We start from the raw sequence: 15,580 nt of genomic DNA, 5'->3' as shown, positions 1-15,580 counted from the left end.
CCTGAAGTAGGCAGCAGGCAGGGGCCATTGCTAGGTACCGGTACTTACAGGACTCGATGGGAGAAATTTGCATGGATACATAGAGTGCCTCTGGGCAGATTTAGAAGGGTGCCTGGCCCTGACAGAGGTCTCAGCTGCAATGCATTTTGCAGTATGCCCTATTACAGGATCACGTGCCCTGTCATTGTTCATGTTGGCTGAGGATGATGGGTGCTGTAGTCCAACCATGGATGGAAGGCGCCACATTAGCTACCCACACTGCAGGATTTTTTTTAAAGCCTTAAGTTTAAAAGGAGGGGGAAGGAACAGGAACCTGGGGCTCAGCACAGAGGGCTTGGGCCCTGAGCCTTTCCAACCACCCCCTTGGTGTCAGGGGTACCTCTTGCAACTCCTCCATAGCTGCTGAGGTCCTCTCACAAATTCCACAAAAACAAATTAGATATGAGCTTGCAGTATCTCCAAATCTGGGAGAGTTGTATATAGCTATTAACTAAATGAAAAACAATGAAGCCAGTGGACCTGATGGGCTATCTGCTGAAGTCCTCAAAGTGGGCGGAATTGAACTTACACAACAACTTGACAAGCTCATCGAAAAAATTTGGGGGAGAGAGCAGATCCCAGAAGACTTTAGGGATGCCAAAATTATTACCCCCCCCTTTAAAAAAAAAAAGTGATAGAAATGATTGTGGAAACTATCAAGGCATCTTTTATTAGCTGCGGCCGGCAAAATTCTTGCAAGGAGCTTAGCAAACAATCTCCTAACTATATCCAAGGTGACCCTTCCTGAATCCCAAAATGGTTTTCGACCTTCTAGGGGGACAATGGACATAATTTTCACTGCTCGACAGCTTCAAGAAAAATGCAGAGAGCAAAACCAACCCCTGTATTGATCTGTATTTATTGACTTGACTAAGGCCTTTGACACTGTAAATTGCAATGCCCTGTGGACTGTCCTTCTGAAAATTGGCTGCTCAGATAAATTTGTTAACATCCTTCAGCTCCTCCATGATAATATGACAGCAAAAATCACAGATAACAATGGGTCTCAAAGTGAATCATTCACAGCGGGATCGGGTGTTGAACAGGTTTGTGTTATCGTCCCAATTCTATTTATTATTTTCATTGCCATGATTCTACACATTCTTGAAGGGAAACTCCACACTGGGGTAGAAATCATATACTGAACAGATAGAAAGCTCTTTAATTTGAGTTGACTGAAAGCAAAGAGTAAGGTTACCATAGCGTCTGTCATAGAGCTTCAGTATGCTGATGACAACGTAGTGTGTGCACACTCAGAGGATGACCTCCAAACCATTCAAAATATCCTCAGAAGCTTATGAAAAGCTTGGCCTATTGCTCAACATATAAAAAACCAAAGTGCTTCACTAACAAGCACAAAACAACCCCTCTGCTGCACCACAAATCCAACTCAATGGTGTAACATAGAAAAGTGTCAATCACTTTTCCTACCTGGGGAGTTATCTTTCAACAAGGGCTGACATTGATGCTGAAATCCAGCATCTCCTGAGCTCTGTGAGTGCAACTTTCTTCCGACTGAAGCGCCAGAGTATTTGAGGACTGGGACACTCGCAGGCAAACCAAAATGCTTGTTGACAAAGCTATTGTATTACCAACCTTACTGTATGCTTGTGAAACATGGACCACTTATAAACACCATCTCCAACTCCTCAAAAGATTCCATCAACGGTGTCTCTGAAAAAAATTATATATCACCTGGGAAGACAGTCAAACTAATGCTGGAAGAAGCAAAGATCACCAGTGTTGAAGCAATGATTATTCAACATCAACTTGTTGGACTGGTCATGTTGTTCAGATGCCTGTTTATCGTCTTCCAAATCAACTACTCTATTCTGAACTTAAAAATGGAAAGCGTAATGCTGGTGGTCAACAAAAGAGGTTTAAAGACTCTCTCAAGGCAAAATCTTTAAAAAATGTAGTATAAATACCAACAATTGGGATGAGCGCCGCAACCTCAGAGTCGTTCGTGACTGGACCTAACTATAAGGGGTCCCTTTACCTTTTAGCCTGTGAGCACTCCAATTGGAGAACAGCCTTTACCAAAAGGTGTCATGGACTTTGAAGACGCTCAAACTCAGGACGAAAGGGAGAAGCATGCTAAGAGGCAAACCCTCTTGGCAAACCCTCACCATGATCAACTCCCACCTGGAAACTATGTCCCCGCTGTGAAAGGACGTGTGGATCCAGACTTGGCCTCCACAGTCACTTATGGACTCACTGTTAAGACCATTTTCATGGAAGATTTTACTCGGTTATGAGTGATTGCCAAAGAAGAAGAAGACCTCTTGCACTCATGTGCCTCTGATAGGGAAAGCGCTTGGAAGAGGGCACTTAAAAACAGGAAGCTGTCAGGCCATTGGTCCATCCATCACAGTAGTATTGACTGCACTGGCTGGAAAATGCTTTCCAGGATTGCAGGATCTCTGTCCTACCTGGAGATGCTGGGGTTGAATTTAGTGCCTTCTGCATGCAAGCAGATGCTGTACCACTGAGCTGTAGCCCTTTCCCAGATCTTCGTATTGCACTGTACACAGGCAGATGGGCATAGCAGACGGGCACCTTTGCATATTTGGATCCCAAGCCATTTGGGCTTATATATAAGACCAAAACCTTGCATCAAGAAATGAATAGGCAACAGGTGCACATATTTTAAGTTTGTGAACAAGCCTGGGCATCACCCGTTGAAATTCTGGCAACCAAATTATGCAATAATAAATCTTCCAAGTCATCTTCAAGGGCAGCCCCATATATAAAACACTGTAGCAATCCATTATAGTAATTACTGTGGCCAGACTAGTCCCACTCAGGAATTTATATTTGTGTATGTGTTTTCTTGCATTTATATCCTGCCTTGTTTTCCACTGTGGGGCCCAAGGTGGCATACATGTGGTTTCTAGACCAGCCCCTTCAGAAGGTGTATGACCATGTCCAAAACACCCTGGAATATCTTTTCCCTTCAGCTAGAACTATCTCTCCATCCACAATGCCTCTGTCTTGCCAAGATTTATCTTCTGTTTATGGGCCTTCATCCAGCCCATTATCACATCCAGGATGCAGCACCTGTACAGCCTCACCTGACCCACAAAGAAAAAACTGACTAGTTGTCATAAGCATACTATTGACTCTTAACTCCAAGCCCTCGAATGACCTCACCCAGTGGTTTCATGTAGAAGGAAACACAGTGGAATCCTGCAAGGACCTATAACATAAATGGCTGAATGCCTGGACTCCCTTCTAATTCCAAAAGGAAACATGAACCTTGAGTAATTGGAACCCCTGAAATCTTGCACCACTTGGATTCCAGGCACTTACTCAGGGTTCGTGTTTCCTTCAGGAAGGAGGCACAGCAGAGACTTTGTGTCTGTATGATAAATAGTTTGTTTGCATATATATATATACAACCTGAACCGACAATGGAGGGTCTTATTTCTCCCATAGCCACAGCCTTGGATTCCATAAGAAATCGGGCCTGGCTCTCTCTCTAGCCTTTGGCTTCTAGCTCTTATCACTCAACTCTCTACTCTGACCTTTTCTCTTTCTACCTGATAGACAATTGAGGGAGGCCCACCTAGAAGCCTTTGGCTTCTAGCTCTTATCACTCAACTCTCTACTCTGACCTTTTCTCTTTCTAACTGATAGACAATTGAGGGAGGCCCACCCATTTGTTTTCTAGCACAGAGCCACTCCCTTTGTTAGCTTGATGACTCATACTTAGCGGGCCATTGCCAGGCTGGCCTGGCTATTCCAGCAATAACATTCATGCTGGATACAGAAATTAGAAGGGAGCCTAACCACCACCACCCCCTCCACAGAAAAAATTGCAACCATTTCATGGAATCAAGCAGAAATCCTCTACATTTACAACGTTCTAAGAATGGTCCTGCAGGTAGGAGCAGAGTCAACATATCCACATGCAAAGCTGCTAAGCAGAAGTGGTCAAGGAGGAGCTTAGGGAAAATAAAACTCTCAGAAAATATGTGCTTCCAAATCCAGGTTTTCTATCTTTCCGAATAGCTGTTTTCAAAAAAAATTATGAGCAAGACAAAAGTTCCTCTGAAACAGCAAATGAAAAGATGGGTCAGATTTCATGTATTTTATGTGCAGTATTTCCGACATAGTATTGCTCATGCAGAGCTTCTGAAATAATTGCCAAATTCCAAGTATTTCTATAAATAACTTTCTAGAATTGGGGCATTTAAAAAAAATAATTTTAAGCAATTATTAAGACGGGCAATAAATAATTTGTCTCTTGAACTAAATTTGAATTTCTGCAGACTTTGGCCCTGTACTACTTTTACAAAACAATGTTTTTTTTAACCCTTAGGGTTACATACATTTGAAATCATGCAGGTATTGTCTCTGGAAGAGGTACATTGGTAATGCGATAGATCAGGCGTGTCCAAAGTCCATTTTGGGGGCCTAATCCGGCCCGCCGGTCTTTTTAATCCGGCCCCCGTGGCAGTATATGTCCTTGGGTAAAATCCTTTAAAAAAAAGCTCAGTTCATCAAATCTGGTCCTCTTTGAAAAAAGTTTGGGCACCCCTGCGACAGATGATCCAACGGCTGGGGTGGATAAATTTCATTGTAAGTTCCTGGTTTTGATTTGGGGGAATCAATATATTTTTGTATTTGAAAACTATCATGCTCTTTTAATATTTCTTAAATGAAACAGGGTCCATTGTTCAGTAAATGAGCTGTTTGTGTACCTGTCCTTCCCTCTCCATGTGTAGTAATGCTTTCCGATCTGTATTGCCCCTCCTTATCCCTGCTTCCTTTTTGCCACAGCAATAACTACCAAATCCCGTTTAAAATAATAGTAATCATCAAATACCCAATTCAAACGAGCAATTCAATTTCAGAAAGTTTCTGCAAAATGAGTTAAATTATACAACGGTTACACAGCATGCTATTTCAAATGAAAAGCTGCAGAATTTTGGTTTCTTCTTTTAAAGTCGAATTCACTTATTTAACTGCAGGCTGAATTATGGATAACCAAGCATACATTTTCTTCTTCCACCAGGAAGTTTCAAGGCATGACCTTTGATCATACAAAGAGAGGAATGGGAATAACCCTGACTCAGAATGACACTTGACTTCAATCATTTCCATGCAGCTAGAGTTCCAATGCAAAGCAGAACGGAGCTAAATCTCCTGATTCAGTGTTCCTCATGCAAAGCAATTGAGGCTAAAGTTCAGGGGCATTTATTGAAACTGTTAACAGCCTACCAAGAACCCAAATTATACAAATTCAACCCAGCCTCAGGGAGATAATGGGAATGGATCCAGCCTGCAACCCTGGCTGACATCTTCTCTTGTAAGAGGGCTGGGGAACCTATAGCCCTACAGATGTTGGAATCTCCCATCAACTCCAACCCATATGGCCGATTGTCAGGAATGATGGGAGTTGGGAGTCCAGCAACAGCTGGAGGGTCACAGATTCCCCATCCATGTCTTATAAACTGCATTGGTACAATGAGACTGGACTAGAGGAAGAGACCTGTGGCTTATGTGTTCAGCATGTGAAGCGTCTGCTACTGCAAACCACAGGATACGCTATTAAACCCACTGGTGTGAACAAGGAAATTCCACAATGCTGCAGTGAAAACTGCAGTTAAGTTAAATCAGCTTGCCCGTCTTCAATGTATTAAGGCAGCCTGGTGAAAGAGCTAGGTTTAAGGAAGTTTGGACACCAATATTTGTAAAGCCATTATGTTGTTGACATCCGTCTGTCTCGAGAGACAGCTGAGTGAACCTCAGGGGTGCAAGTCAAAATGCTGTGTCAGCAACACCAAAGTGACCTCTCTAGGGTGCAAAGCTGGGCAATGTGTATAGAGGTCCTGGGCAGCCCAGACTACAATAACCCCCTCTCAGCCTCGCTGATGTGGTCCAAAGGAAAGGAGAGCAATACGTTTGGGACCAGCTTGGCGGCAGGAGTTGCCAGGAGACGTACAAGGCGCCATCCAACCATCTTAGGGACTCCACTCTGAATGTGTGTAGGGTTTACTCCTTAGCTTTTTCTTCTCCTGAAGATACCCTGCAAGGCAGTGGAGTTTCAGGATCAGTTTTCCTTCTCCTAGATGGGATACCTTCCCAGGCTGACGAGCCCCACTTGCATCCTTCTACATCACACACAGAAGCCGCCTTCTTGACTACTGTTGGCCTCACCCGCTCCTTTATATGCTGGCCATATAAAAGCAGCAATATGGTAGTGAAGATAACCTCGTAAAGCCAGGTCAGGTAATAACTGTGGGCAACACACCAATGGCATGGCATGGGGCAAACCTCCACCTGACAAGCCTGAGGCATGAGGGGTAGCTTCAAAAGACCCTGTGGAAGGGTCCAGGAATACCTGTGGTGGACACACTTGACTGGTGGATACATACCTGAATGGATAATGGGCAGGGATAATGGCTTTTATTTGTGGTACAACCTGGTAAGAGTTGGGCCTTGACAAATCCCAGAGATTTTAATTGGAGGGAGTTAAATACATGCTTTAATTTCTCCATGGAAACCGATGGGACTGCAAAGAGGAGCCTTATGGCACCTAACATACCATGAAGGATAATGGAGGCTTTATTTTCAAAGGAACGCTGACAATTGACTGATGTGATCAGAAATGGTTTTTGACCTGGCTCCAATATGAAAATGAGTAAACAGCACGTTGGTGCAAATATATCCCTATTCGTCCCTCTCCACCCCCTGCCCTGGGTTACTAATACAGGACACTAGTGGCTTTCTTTAATGTGAACGTGTGCAAGAATGAACCAATTGCCTGAGATGTTTGATTTTACCTAACTGGGCATCAGAAAGGAGAAAGGGGGTGAGCAATTCTTCAGCAGGGGGAAGAGTTTCATCAATTCAGTGCATTTCTCATTTGATTTGATTTTTTAATAAATATACACAAGTACCAAAAAAGCTATTCACAAAATATACAATATTTACACACAATATACATATTGCAAAGCATAGGGCTTGCAATATACAGCCTGAACGTTAATTGCTACCCTTTCCTGTGGATGGAGAAGAGGACATTCTTTGGGTTGCAACCGCTCTGCCTGCCGTGCAGCACAAAGGGCACCTGAGCTCAGTCTTTGGGATGGATTGTTATCAGTCAGTCAGAAATATATGGAATGTCTTCCAAAAGGACACAACAGATGGTGACTTGGGCCAGCCCCCTTGTAGAGCATGCAGTGAATACGTAGGTGAACCGTCCAAGTTCTCACTCTGTTCGTTTATTTGTACAATCTACTCTCTGGTGCAAATGAGCCCAGGCTTCTTCTGGTGTCTGACAACCAAAGTTCATTCCTGCCCGAACTGTGCATTGAACTGCAGGCAGCACCTGCTGTTCTAACAACATGCTCTGTGTTCGGTAATTGTTCACATTTTGCTCGCCTCTGCTTCGTGCAACGCTCCCACTTTAGCAAGGCACATGTCGTCCGCCAATGATGCAGTCGTCATACAGGAGCTAGACGAGGGGAAGAAAAAGCAAATCAGGCTTAATGGAAGGCTTTAAGAAAGAGCATGAAGTAATTCTCTAAAGGGAATACAGGGCCATTTCCCATTATCCCAAGGAAGTGTTCCATTAAATTTAGCTGCACTCACATGAGGAAAATAGCACCTGATAATTAACACTAGAGCCTGCATATCTAAAAACTTTTTAAAAAATGGGAGCTGCTACATATAATTCAAGGGACGGGAGTAATAACTCAGTAGTTAAGGAAAATTCTTTGTTGTGGTGGTACATTTTATTAACAGACAAAAATCTGGTCTAATATGATGCTTATAATATTAGAGGGAAGTAGAGATAACAAATGGTAGGTTGCAAATAGTACCACCAGAAAATATATGTGCAAATGTGCTTCCTTTGTAATAACCCTACTGTAATTTTAAATCCACTTTTGAAAATTTATTAAAAGATGTCCTAATCATAACATGTCAAAAGCTTCCTTAAAGCCAGTTTTCCTCCTTGTGTGAAGTCGGTGCAATGATTTGCTAGATTCAAATGAATCTAATCAATGCATTTTCTATACCTTTGAGTATTCAGTGCTTACACCGATGGGGGACTGGTAGTAACTCTGTTACCAGGCTTATACCTTCAGGGTGTCAAAGGCAAGCAAAACCTAGTCTAAGGACCCTTGTTGTTTACAACTGCTCCCTAACAACCTAATGGGAAATGTGTGTGCAAATTATGGTAGAAATCTTTTTCTCGCATAGAATGGAGAAATGGCCACTCACTTCATCCTCTGTGAACTCTGACTCTGATTCACAGCTCTCTTCGTCTTCACTTTCTGGTAGCAGCTGCAGGTCCAACGTCGTAAACTGCCTCAGCTGCTCCTGTATGAAGGAGTTGTTTCTTCCCCATGTGAGCTGGTATGGAGAGTAGCCCTGGTAGGTTACTTTGTTTACATCTGCGCCGTGTTTCAACAGGAGCGACACCAGTTCTTGATTCTGTAGATCGACAGCCAAATGCAAGGCAGTCCTGCCGTTGCAGGGCTCCTGTTTGTTGAAAAGAAAGAAGAAAAGGGTGCATTCAGTTAGGCCCGACACATGCTAAGATGTTCATTCTCAAATTGCTGGGATGAGGTTTGCTTGTTTGAAAATGGCAGGTATCTTACCTGAGCATTGACATCTGCTCCCAAGGACAAGAGGCGTTCTACTATGGCCAGGTAACCTTGAATAGCTGCCAGATGGAGACACGTGTGTCCTATGAAACAAAAATGGAGGAGATTAAATTTCATGTGATACAAGTCATTCCAACACTTGGCTATAATTTTTCAAATCATATACATGGCCTACGCTGATCAAAGAAGCTTGATTATTTGATTCCAGTAGGTGACTACGAAGCAAGAACAAGGAACACCCTCCCCTCCCTTCCTTGGCTGACACTTGCTATACAGAAAGAGCTGGAAAGAATTATCTGAATCACAAGGCAATGTAGCACAGTGCCAAGGGTTGGAGTACCCAGTGAACTGGCAGCTCAGAATGTGTGCTTACCATTGTAATTGGACGACTGTAGGATAGAGTCGATTTGTTGTTTCTGGCAGTACTGTGTGAGGACACCGACACCTCTGAGAGAGCCTTGTTCGCAAACGATATGCAGCGGGGTGTTTCCTCGGAAATCTCTGATATCTGCATCACATCCAGCTTTCAGAAGAGTCTCTGCGATTTCTGGCTGGTCTGTTATCACTGCCAAGTGAAGTGGAGTCTGCAAATTGGAAGTTGAGAAAGCATTAGAGTTAACTAGAAAAAAGAAAAATCTCCTAGACTAGCCATTACACAAAACCGTCTTCTTAGTCTTCTCCTGAACCCACTTCTTGAGTAAAGTATGTTTTTTTCAGGATCAACCACTTTCCAGAAATCCTTTGAAACATTCCTCAATGTTTTGCTTTTTGTCATGCGATATACTTCTGAGAGAACAATCACACTGCTGTGTTGGTGGCCCAATCCTACTATACTTGGGAGCCAACCATGAAAAGTCACTTCCACAAATTGCTGATTTAAAGCTCCTTGTGGCCCAAAATACTTGCCCTAAACAAGGCAGAGGGAGCTTGTGGCTCTCCAGTTGTTGTTGAACTTCAACTCCCATCAGCCCCAGCCAGCATAGTCAAGAATCAGGGTTGACAGTAGTTGTAGGCCAGCAACATATGGAAGGCCACAAATTCACCCCCATTTTCTTGGGAGCTCAACCCCATCAATGAGCCAAGGTTACTGATGGGGATAATTATGCTAAAAGGTGGCAATTTTATGAGTTACTTAAACCCCTTGAATTTTTTCCTAAATTTATCTCTTCCTCCCACCAAAAATTGTTTCTTTTGGAAAGCTTCCAAGTCCCCTAGGGCACCATGTTTGATCCCTGCAAGAGAGGAAAGAAAACCCTGCCGGGTAAGTACCTGGTTGAGGTTATTTTGGGTATTCAGGAAGGCTTTGTCTCGTCCTGCCTGGCGAATGATTTCCAAACTCAAGGCCTTTTCTTCATGTATAATTGCCAGATGGAGAAATCTGCAAAGAGGAAAACGGTGGGAAAAACCCGATGGTGAGTACTTAAGAAAGAAAGAAAAAACAAAGGACAAAAAAAATTCCCAACCACCTCTTGCTAATCAGCTCTTTTGCTCTTGCTCGTCATCCCGCGGGCAACGTGCCCAAGATCCGAGTCATGATGGAGGAAGAACATCAGCCTCAGCGGCAAGAGAGGCGATTTCGAAAGCCTGGGGTTTTCGAAGCCGCGTGCTCTCGCTACCTGGTGTTTTCCGCGGAGTTGTTGTGAGCTGAGTGTTCCGGGCAAGGCGCCAGGGACTTTCCAGAGCGCTTCCCCCCTCCCGTGCGCCCCGCCCGGCGCCTCCTTCAAGCCCCGCCCCCTCGCAGCTTGTGAGAACACCCCGTCCCGGCCCCTATCCGCTGGCAGCCGGCCCAGGCACAAGGCGGAGCGGGCGGGGAGGGAGGGGAAAACCCAGACTTGCAAAAATCCCCGGGCTTTTATGTAACCAGCAGAACGCGAGCGACATCAAAGGACCTCTTCCCCCCCCCCCCGCACACCCCGCGTTCTATTATTAAAGATCTACATAGTAGGCTCCTCGCTCCCCCCTGCAAGGCAGCCTGTGCAATAAACACAAATGCGGATGGAGTCAAACACGAGCACTAAGAATCTACATTATTGTGTGTGGGGGGGGGTGTTAAATGCGTTTGGCTCGCTCTACTGATTGTTCTACTCTGCTCGGTCAGTAACTCAGAACTATTATGAAGGGCCCGCTTTAAAAAAAACCAGCGAATTTCCTGCAGGGTCTTTTTCGCCGCTGCAAATGCGTAATTCCCGGGGATTCACTGCGCTCAAGCAAGCTGAAATTCAACCGCGCACTGTGACTGCGTGCATCCTGGGCTCCTTTTACATGCATGCCGCCATGCTAACCTCTCAAACCTCTTTTAAAAATTAAAGAGGCGTTTAAATTTAAATAGCAAACTTGACGCCTTTCAGGGGGGGGGGGAACAAATCAAAAGGATCGCTGTCTCCCTTGCAGCGCCCAGCTGCCCCCACCCGCCACATTTCCTTCTTCGCGATAGTCCCGTACTGCATTTTCTAGAGTGTTTCCTTCACATCTAGGGAACAGAGGCCACCAGGCTCTTAACCACATTTGCTTGGAAATAAGCCCCATTAATTCCAACCAGATCTATTTCCAAGGAAAAGCATTAAGATCACCACTTTGCTAACTTCCGAGGGAACGCGAGGCAAACGCCCACAGAGGTCAAAGTTCCGACCCCCTTCCCCGAATTTGCAAAGTCCTCCAAGACTTACGTGTCTCCGTCTTCGGTCACTTGCAGTTTCCAAGCCTGCGCGCCCTGGCCGGGGCCGCTCTGGAGCCCCGCGGAGGCTTCCGCCGGCTCGATGCGAATGTCTCTCAGCTCGTTGACGAGCTTCTCGTACTCCTCCTCCTTCATGGAGTCCAAGCCGCTGTCGTGGCGGTCGTCCTGGACCAGGCTGAGCTGCCTGTCCTTCTTCAGCGCGTCCCGGGGGTGGTTGTCCATCGTTATATCCATAGGGTAATCCAGGGAGCCGGGGCTGAAAAACATGGCCTGGGCGAGAACGAGCCGCGGGTCCCGAAGCGTGCAGCTACCTTGCGAAGTCGTGGCGAGAAGCTGACGGGCTGCGGCGGCGCTTGCCTATACAGCCTCGGCGGAGGGGATTTCTGCGCCGGGGCGGAGCTTGCGCGCTCGGGAATTTCCCGGCCGTGTCGGGCCAACTAGTTCAGTCCTGTCTGGAAGTTGCTGCTGCTGCTGCTGCTGCTGTGGCAGCAAAGGCTGTGGCCGAGGAATTCCCTTCCCTAGTCACTCGCTGGAATTTTTTTGCTTTTTCCACAGAAGGGAAAGTTTTTTGGATGGCTTTCTGTGACTAAGGCGCCCACCCCACCCCTCGAGGCCTTCCACTCCTCCAGGCTTTTCCTCGATGGGCTTTCGGGATATGCAAAAAAAAAAAAAAGAGAGAAAAGAATTCACGGTCCTTCTTTTTGGGATTTCCCTCCTGCCTTGATATTTTAGATAGATATAGCCCTAAAATGCCCTGGTATTTTGGTAAATATTCCTGGCCCTGTTTTAAAGGGGAGGAGTGGAAAGAGCAGGCAGGCCTTGCAGGACGGACACCAGCACTTAATAGGGCCACAGTGCAATATTTGTAGGGGTGCCTGAATTTAGCACTGTGGAGGAATAAGCCCCACATACATTGCAAACGACACAATCTTTCCAATATTGCAGAGAACGCTGCAGAGTGGTGAAGTGCAAGCCCTTTCCTTAAGGGCAAAGGAGTATGGTGCACACTGAGGACTTGCCAGATTGTGGGTTGTGTGTGCGCCCCCCCCCCCCCCGTTAAAAGCATAGGAACCCAACATGAAAAACATTGTAGGATTGCCTTGGCTTTATAATAGATGTACATTCCACCTTTGTGTGAACATCCAATCCACAAAACACTACACATCAGGTTACTGGGTTCTTCTCAGCTTTTTATTAATTATATTGATTATACAACATGGTTAAAGAGCAACAATGGGTCTCTGCCCTGAGGAACTTACATTAGGACCTTTCTTTTGTTGTTTGCCCTGGAAACCCCGGGCCTCTACATAGTGGAATGGGCTTTACACGTCATTGTCCGAAGCATGTTCTGGGAAAATTTCAGGGTTTATTTGCTTCAATCAAGAGTTTCTGAAGAAGGATGATCAAGAAATGCAATAAAAAAGACTTCCCTGAAAGATAGCGTGCCTGCTGTTACTGATCACTTCCTGCAATGCATGGTTAGGGAGGAAATATTGTGGGTATTCTGGGCTGCACAACTCCTGTCTTTGAAAGATCAAAGAATCCTGAAAAGTTAGGTTTGCAACCTGGTGGAGACTAAGGAGCAAAAACAGACAGAATCAAGAGCTTGGCAGAATCTGGAGTTTATTGCCTTTCCAAATCTGAGTACTGAGAAATGCCATTTTAATTTACAGACTAGTAAAATATAGAGGAGGTTTTTGCCATTTTCAAGACCATTGCCATCAGTCTCAGTTGCTGTCATCTAGATAGGCTGTTCGTGTCCTCCCATCTCCAAATTCCTTTATGCCTTTTCTCTTCTCTCCTGCTCTTGAATTGTAATCTAAGCCATATACTGTACTGTACTTTGCACTGACAATGAAACCAGGACGCTAGGGGCTTTCAGACAAGTCTGAAGAAACAGCCTCTCTGCTGCCTTGAAGAAGAGGAGTCTATAGTCGACTATCTGCAGTGCCATCTAGTGTAGAATAAATCATAGGACATTTAACACAGGAGACCTGGATTTTCCTTAAACCAGTTTGTCTGCCAAGGAGCTGTATAGGGACTAGTGTTTTTTAACCTGTCCCTAAAAGAGCTGTGCCAAGTTTGCAGGTGACGCCCAGTTATTCAGGGTTGATCTGGGTGAAATGGGAATTAAAATGGCAAATGAGGTTTATTTATTATGAGGAAGTGTAAAGTGATGCATATTGGGGCAAAAGATTATAACTGCATGCTTACACGCCTGGTGTGTGACAACTGCAAAAAAAGAGGTGTTAGGAATCAAAAAGCACAACTTCCAATTGTAGAGGCATTATACAAATCTTAGATATGCAACCACATTTGGAACACTGTGTCCAGTTTTCATCAGCTCATCTAAAACAATATTGTGGTGCTGGAAATGGTGCAGAAAGGGACAACTAAAATGGTTAGCGTCTTCGGACGACTCCCTATGAGGGAATGTTTCACTGTTCGGAGCAACTTAGTTTAGGGGGGGGAATGCAAGTAATGGGGGATATGACACAGGTTTATACAATTATGCATGGCATGGGTTAAGTGTATTGATAATTCCCCCCTCTGTTTTATTAATACTATCTAGGATTGTTGAATAATGATGAATGGTGGGAGATTCAGGACAGGCAAAAGAAGTGCTGCTTTGTACAGTGCAGAATTAAATACAGTGGTACCTCAGGTTACATACGCTTCAGGTTACAGACTCCGCTAACCCAGAAATAGTGCTTCAGGTTAAGAACTTTGCTTCAGGATGAGAACAGAAATCGTGCTCCGGCAGCGCAGCGGCAGCAGCAGGAGGCTCCATTAGCTAAAGTGGTGCTTCAGGTTAAGAACAGTTTCAGGTTAAGAACAGACCTCCAGAACGAATTAAGTTCTTAACCTGAGGTACCACTGTAATGGGATTTCCTATTCCAAAATGTCATTAGCAGATGGAATGGCAAGGCACTGTTACTCACCTGACCTCCTGCTCATCAGAAGATAGAGGCTGAGGGGTGAGGAAGAAGCAAAATTGATGCTGGTGCTCCTGTTGTGGGAGATAGTGGGCGGCCATGTTTTCCCCTTAATAGACCTATCATTGGTTTTAAATTATCACATATTCGTGTATCAGCTAATATTAAAAATAAATAAATAAATAAATAAATAAATAAATAAATAAATAAATAAATTTTATTTATATCCCGCCCTCCCCAGCCGAAGCCGGGCTAATCTGTATCATCAGCATTTATGTGAATCTAGAAGGTCAGCGTTTATTCAGTGGAAATGGCTGAAATGTTCTGTCATTGCCGAAGTATGAGTGGCAGGGACTATTTGTCTGAAAGAGTTTAGGCGGACTGAGGCCCACAAGAAGATCATGGGCTCTGTACACTTACCAAGCATCTTACATGCATGAGATCAGCAGGAAGGCCTATCTCTTTTGACTGGTTGCCACATCTCTCAAGGCAGCCTATGGTCTTGGAAGATCAGACCCATGGGACTGATAAGCTAGTTGCCAAGGTGACTGTGAGCAATTACCCACATCAGCCTCGTCAGTGTAAGGCAACAGTAGAAATAGGAGGGTTGAAGGCACTGTATTTGGGAACCCATCATTAAAGGAACCTGGGATGGTGCTGTGTGTGATCCAGTGCCAGCTATGAGAGGGTTTGCCCACTGCCGTGCCAGTGGGTTTTCCTGGTAGCTGTTTCACGTATTTATTTTAGTTTGATAGAATCGTAGAATTGGAAGCGACCCTGAGGACCATCTACTCCAGGGTTTCCCAAACTTAGGTCCCCATCTGTTCTTGGATTACGATTCTCATCATCCCTGACCTGCTAGCTAGGAATGATGGGAGCTGTAGTCCAAAAACAGCTGGAGACCCGAGTTTGGGAAACCCTGATCTAGTCCAACCCACTGCAGTGCCGGAATATGCAGCTGTCCCATATGGGGACCAAATCTGCAACCTCAGCACCACGCTTTATCCCACTGAGCTATCTACGCAGTAATATGCTTTATGTAGTCTGTTTCTGTGAGCTGTATCCAGCTGTTTAGTAATATATCCTATTCAGTCTGCGTAGATGTAAGTGTGCATTATTTTAATTATTCTTGCTATTCTTACAATCCTCAGCCACCTATTGCCTTTGAATCCAAAAGGAGCCACTGCTTTAGGCAAAACAATGACATTTGGCTTTGGCAAAATACTCCGCTGACTGATGTTCACTGGAGCACCAAACAGGGCTGCCCACTGTCCCTGGTGCTCTTTGTGATTTTAACTGAAGTACTAGCC

General features: G+C 44.8%; 1 protein-coding gene across 1 annotated transcript; it reads right to left on the bottom strand.

Moving 5' to 3' along the window:
* Window positions 1-6,905: 6,905 nt before the first annotated feature.
* On the bottom strand, window positions 6,906-11,690 carry NFKBIA (NFKB inhibitor alpha). The gene is made up of 6 exons (XM_079969978.1): window positions 11,327-11,690; window positions 9,930-10,038; window positions 9,034-9,244; window positions 8,655-8,743; window positions 8,275-8,535; window positions 6,906-7,504 (listed from the first exon to the last, which is right to left on the bottom strand). Exons 1-6 carry the CDS (start codon window positions 11,599-11,601, stop codon window positions 7,457-7,459), a joined length of 993 nt encoding a protein of 330 aa, XP_079826104.1. The 5' UTR covers window positions 11,602-11,690; the 3' UTR covers window positions 6,906-7,456.
* Window positions 11,691-15,580: the final 3,890 nt, after the last annotated feature.

The sequence above is a fragment of the Podarcis cretensis genome, assembly GCF_951804945.1.
Source record: "Podarcis cretensis genome assembly, chromosome: 1".
Classification (NCBI taxonomy): domain Eukaryota; kingdom Metazoa; phylum Chordata; class Lepidosauria; order Squamata; family Lacertidae; genus Podarcis; species Podarcis cretensis.
This window is presented reverse-complemented; position numbering and strand designations above follow the sequence as displayed.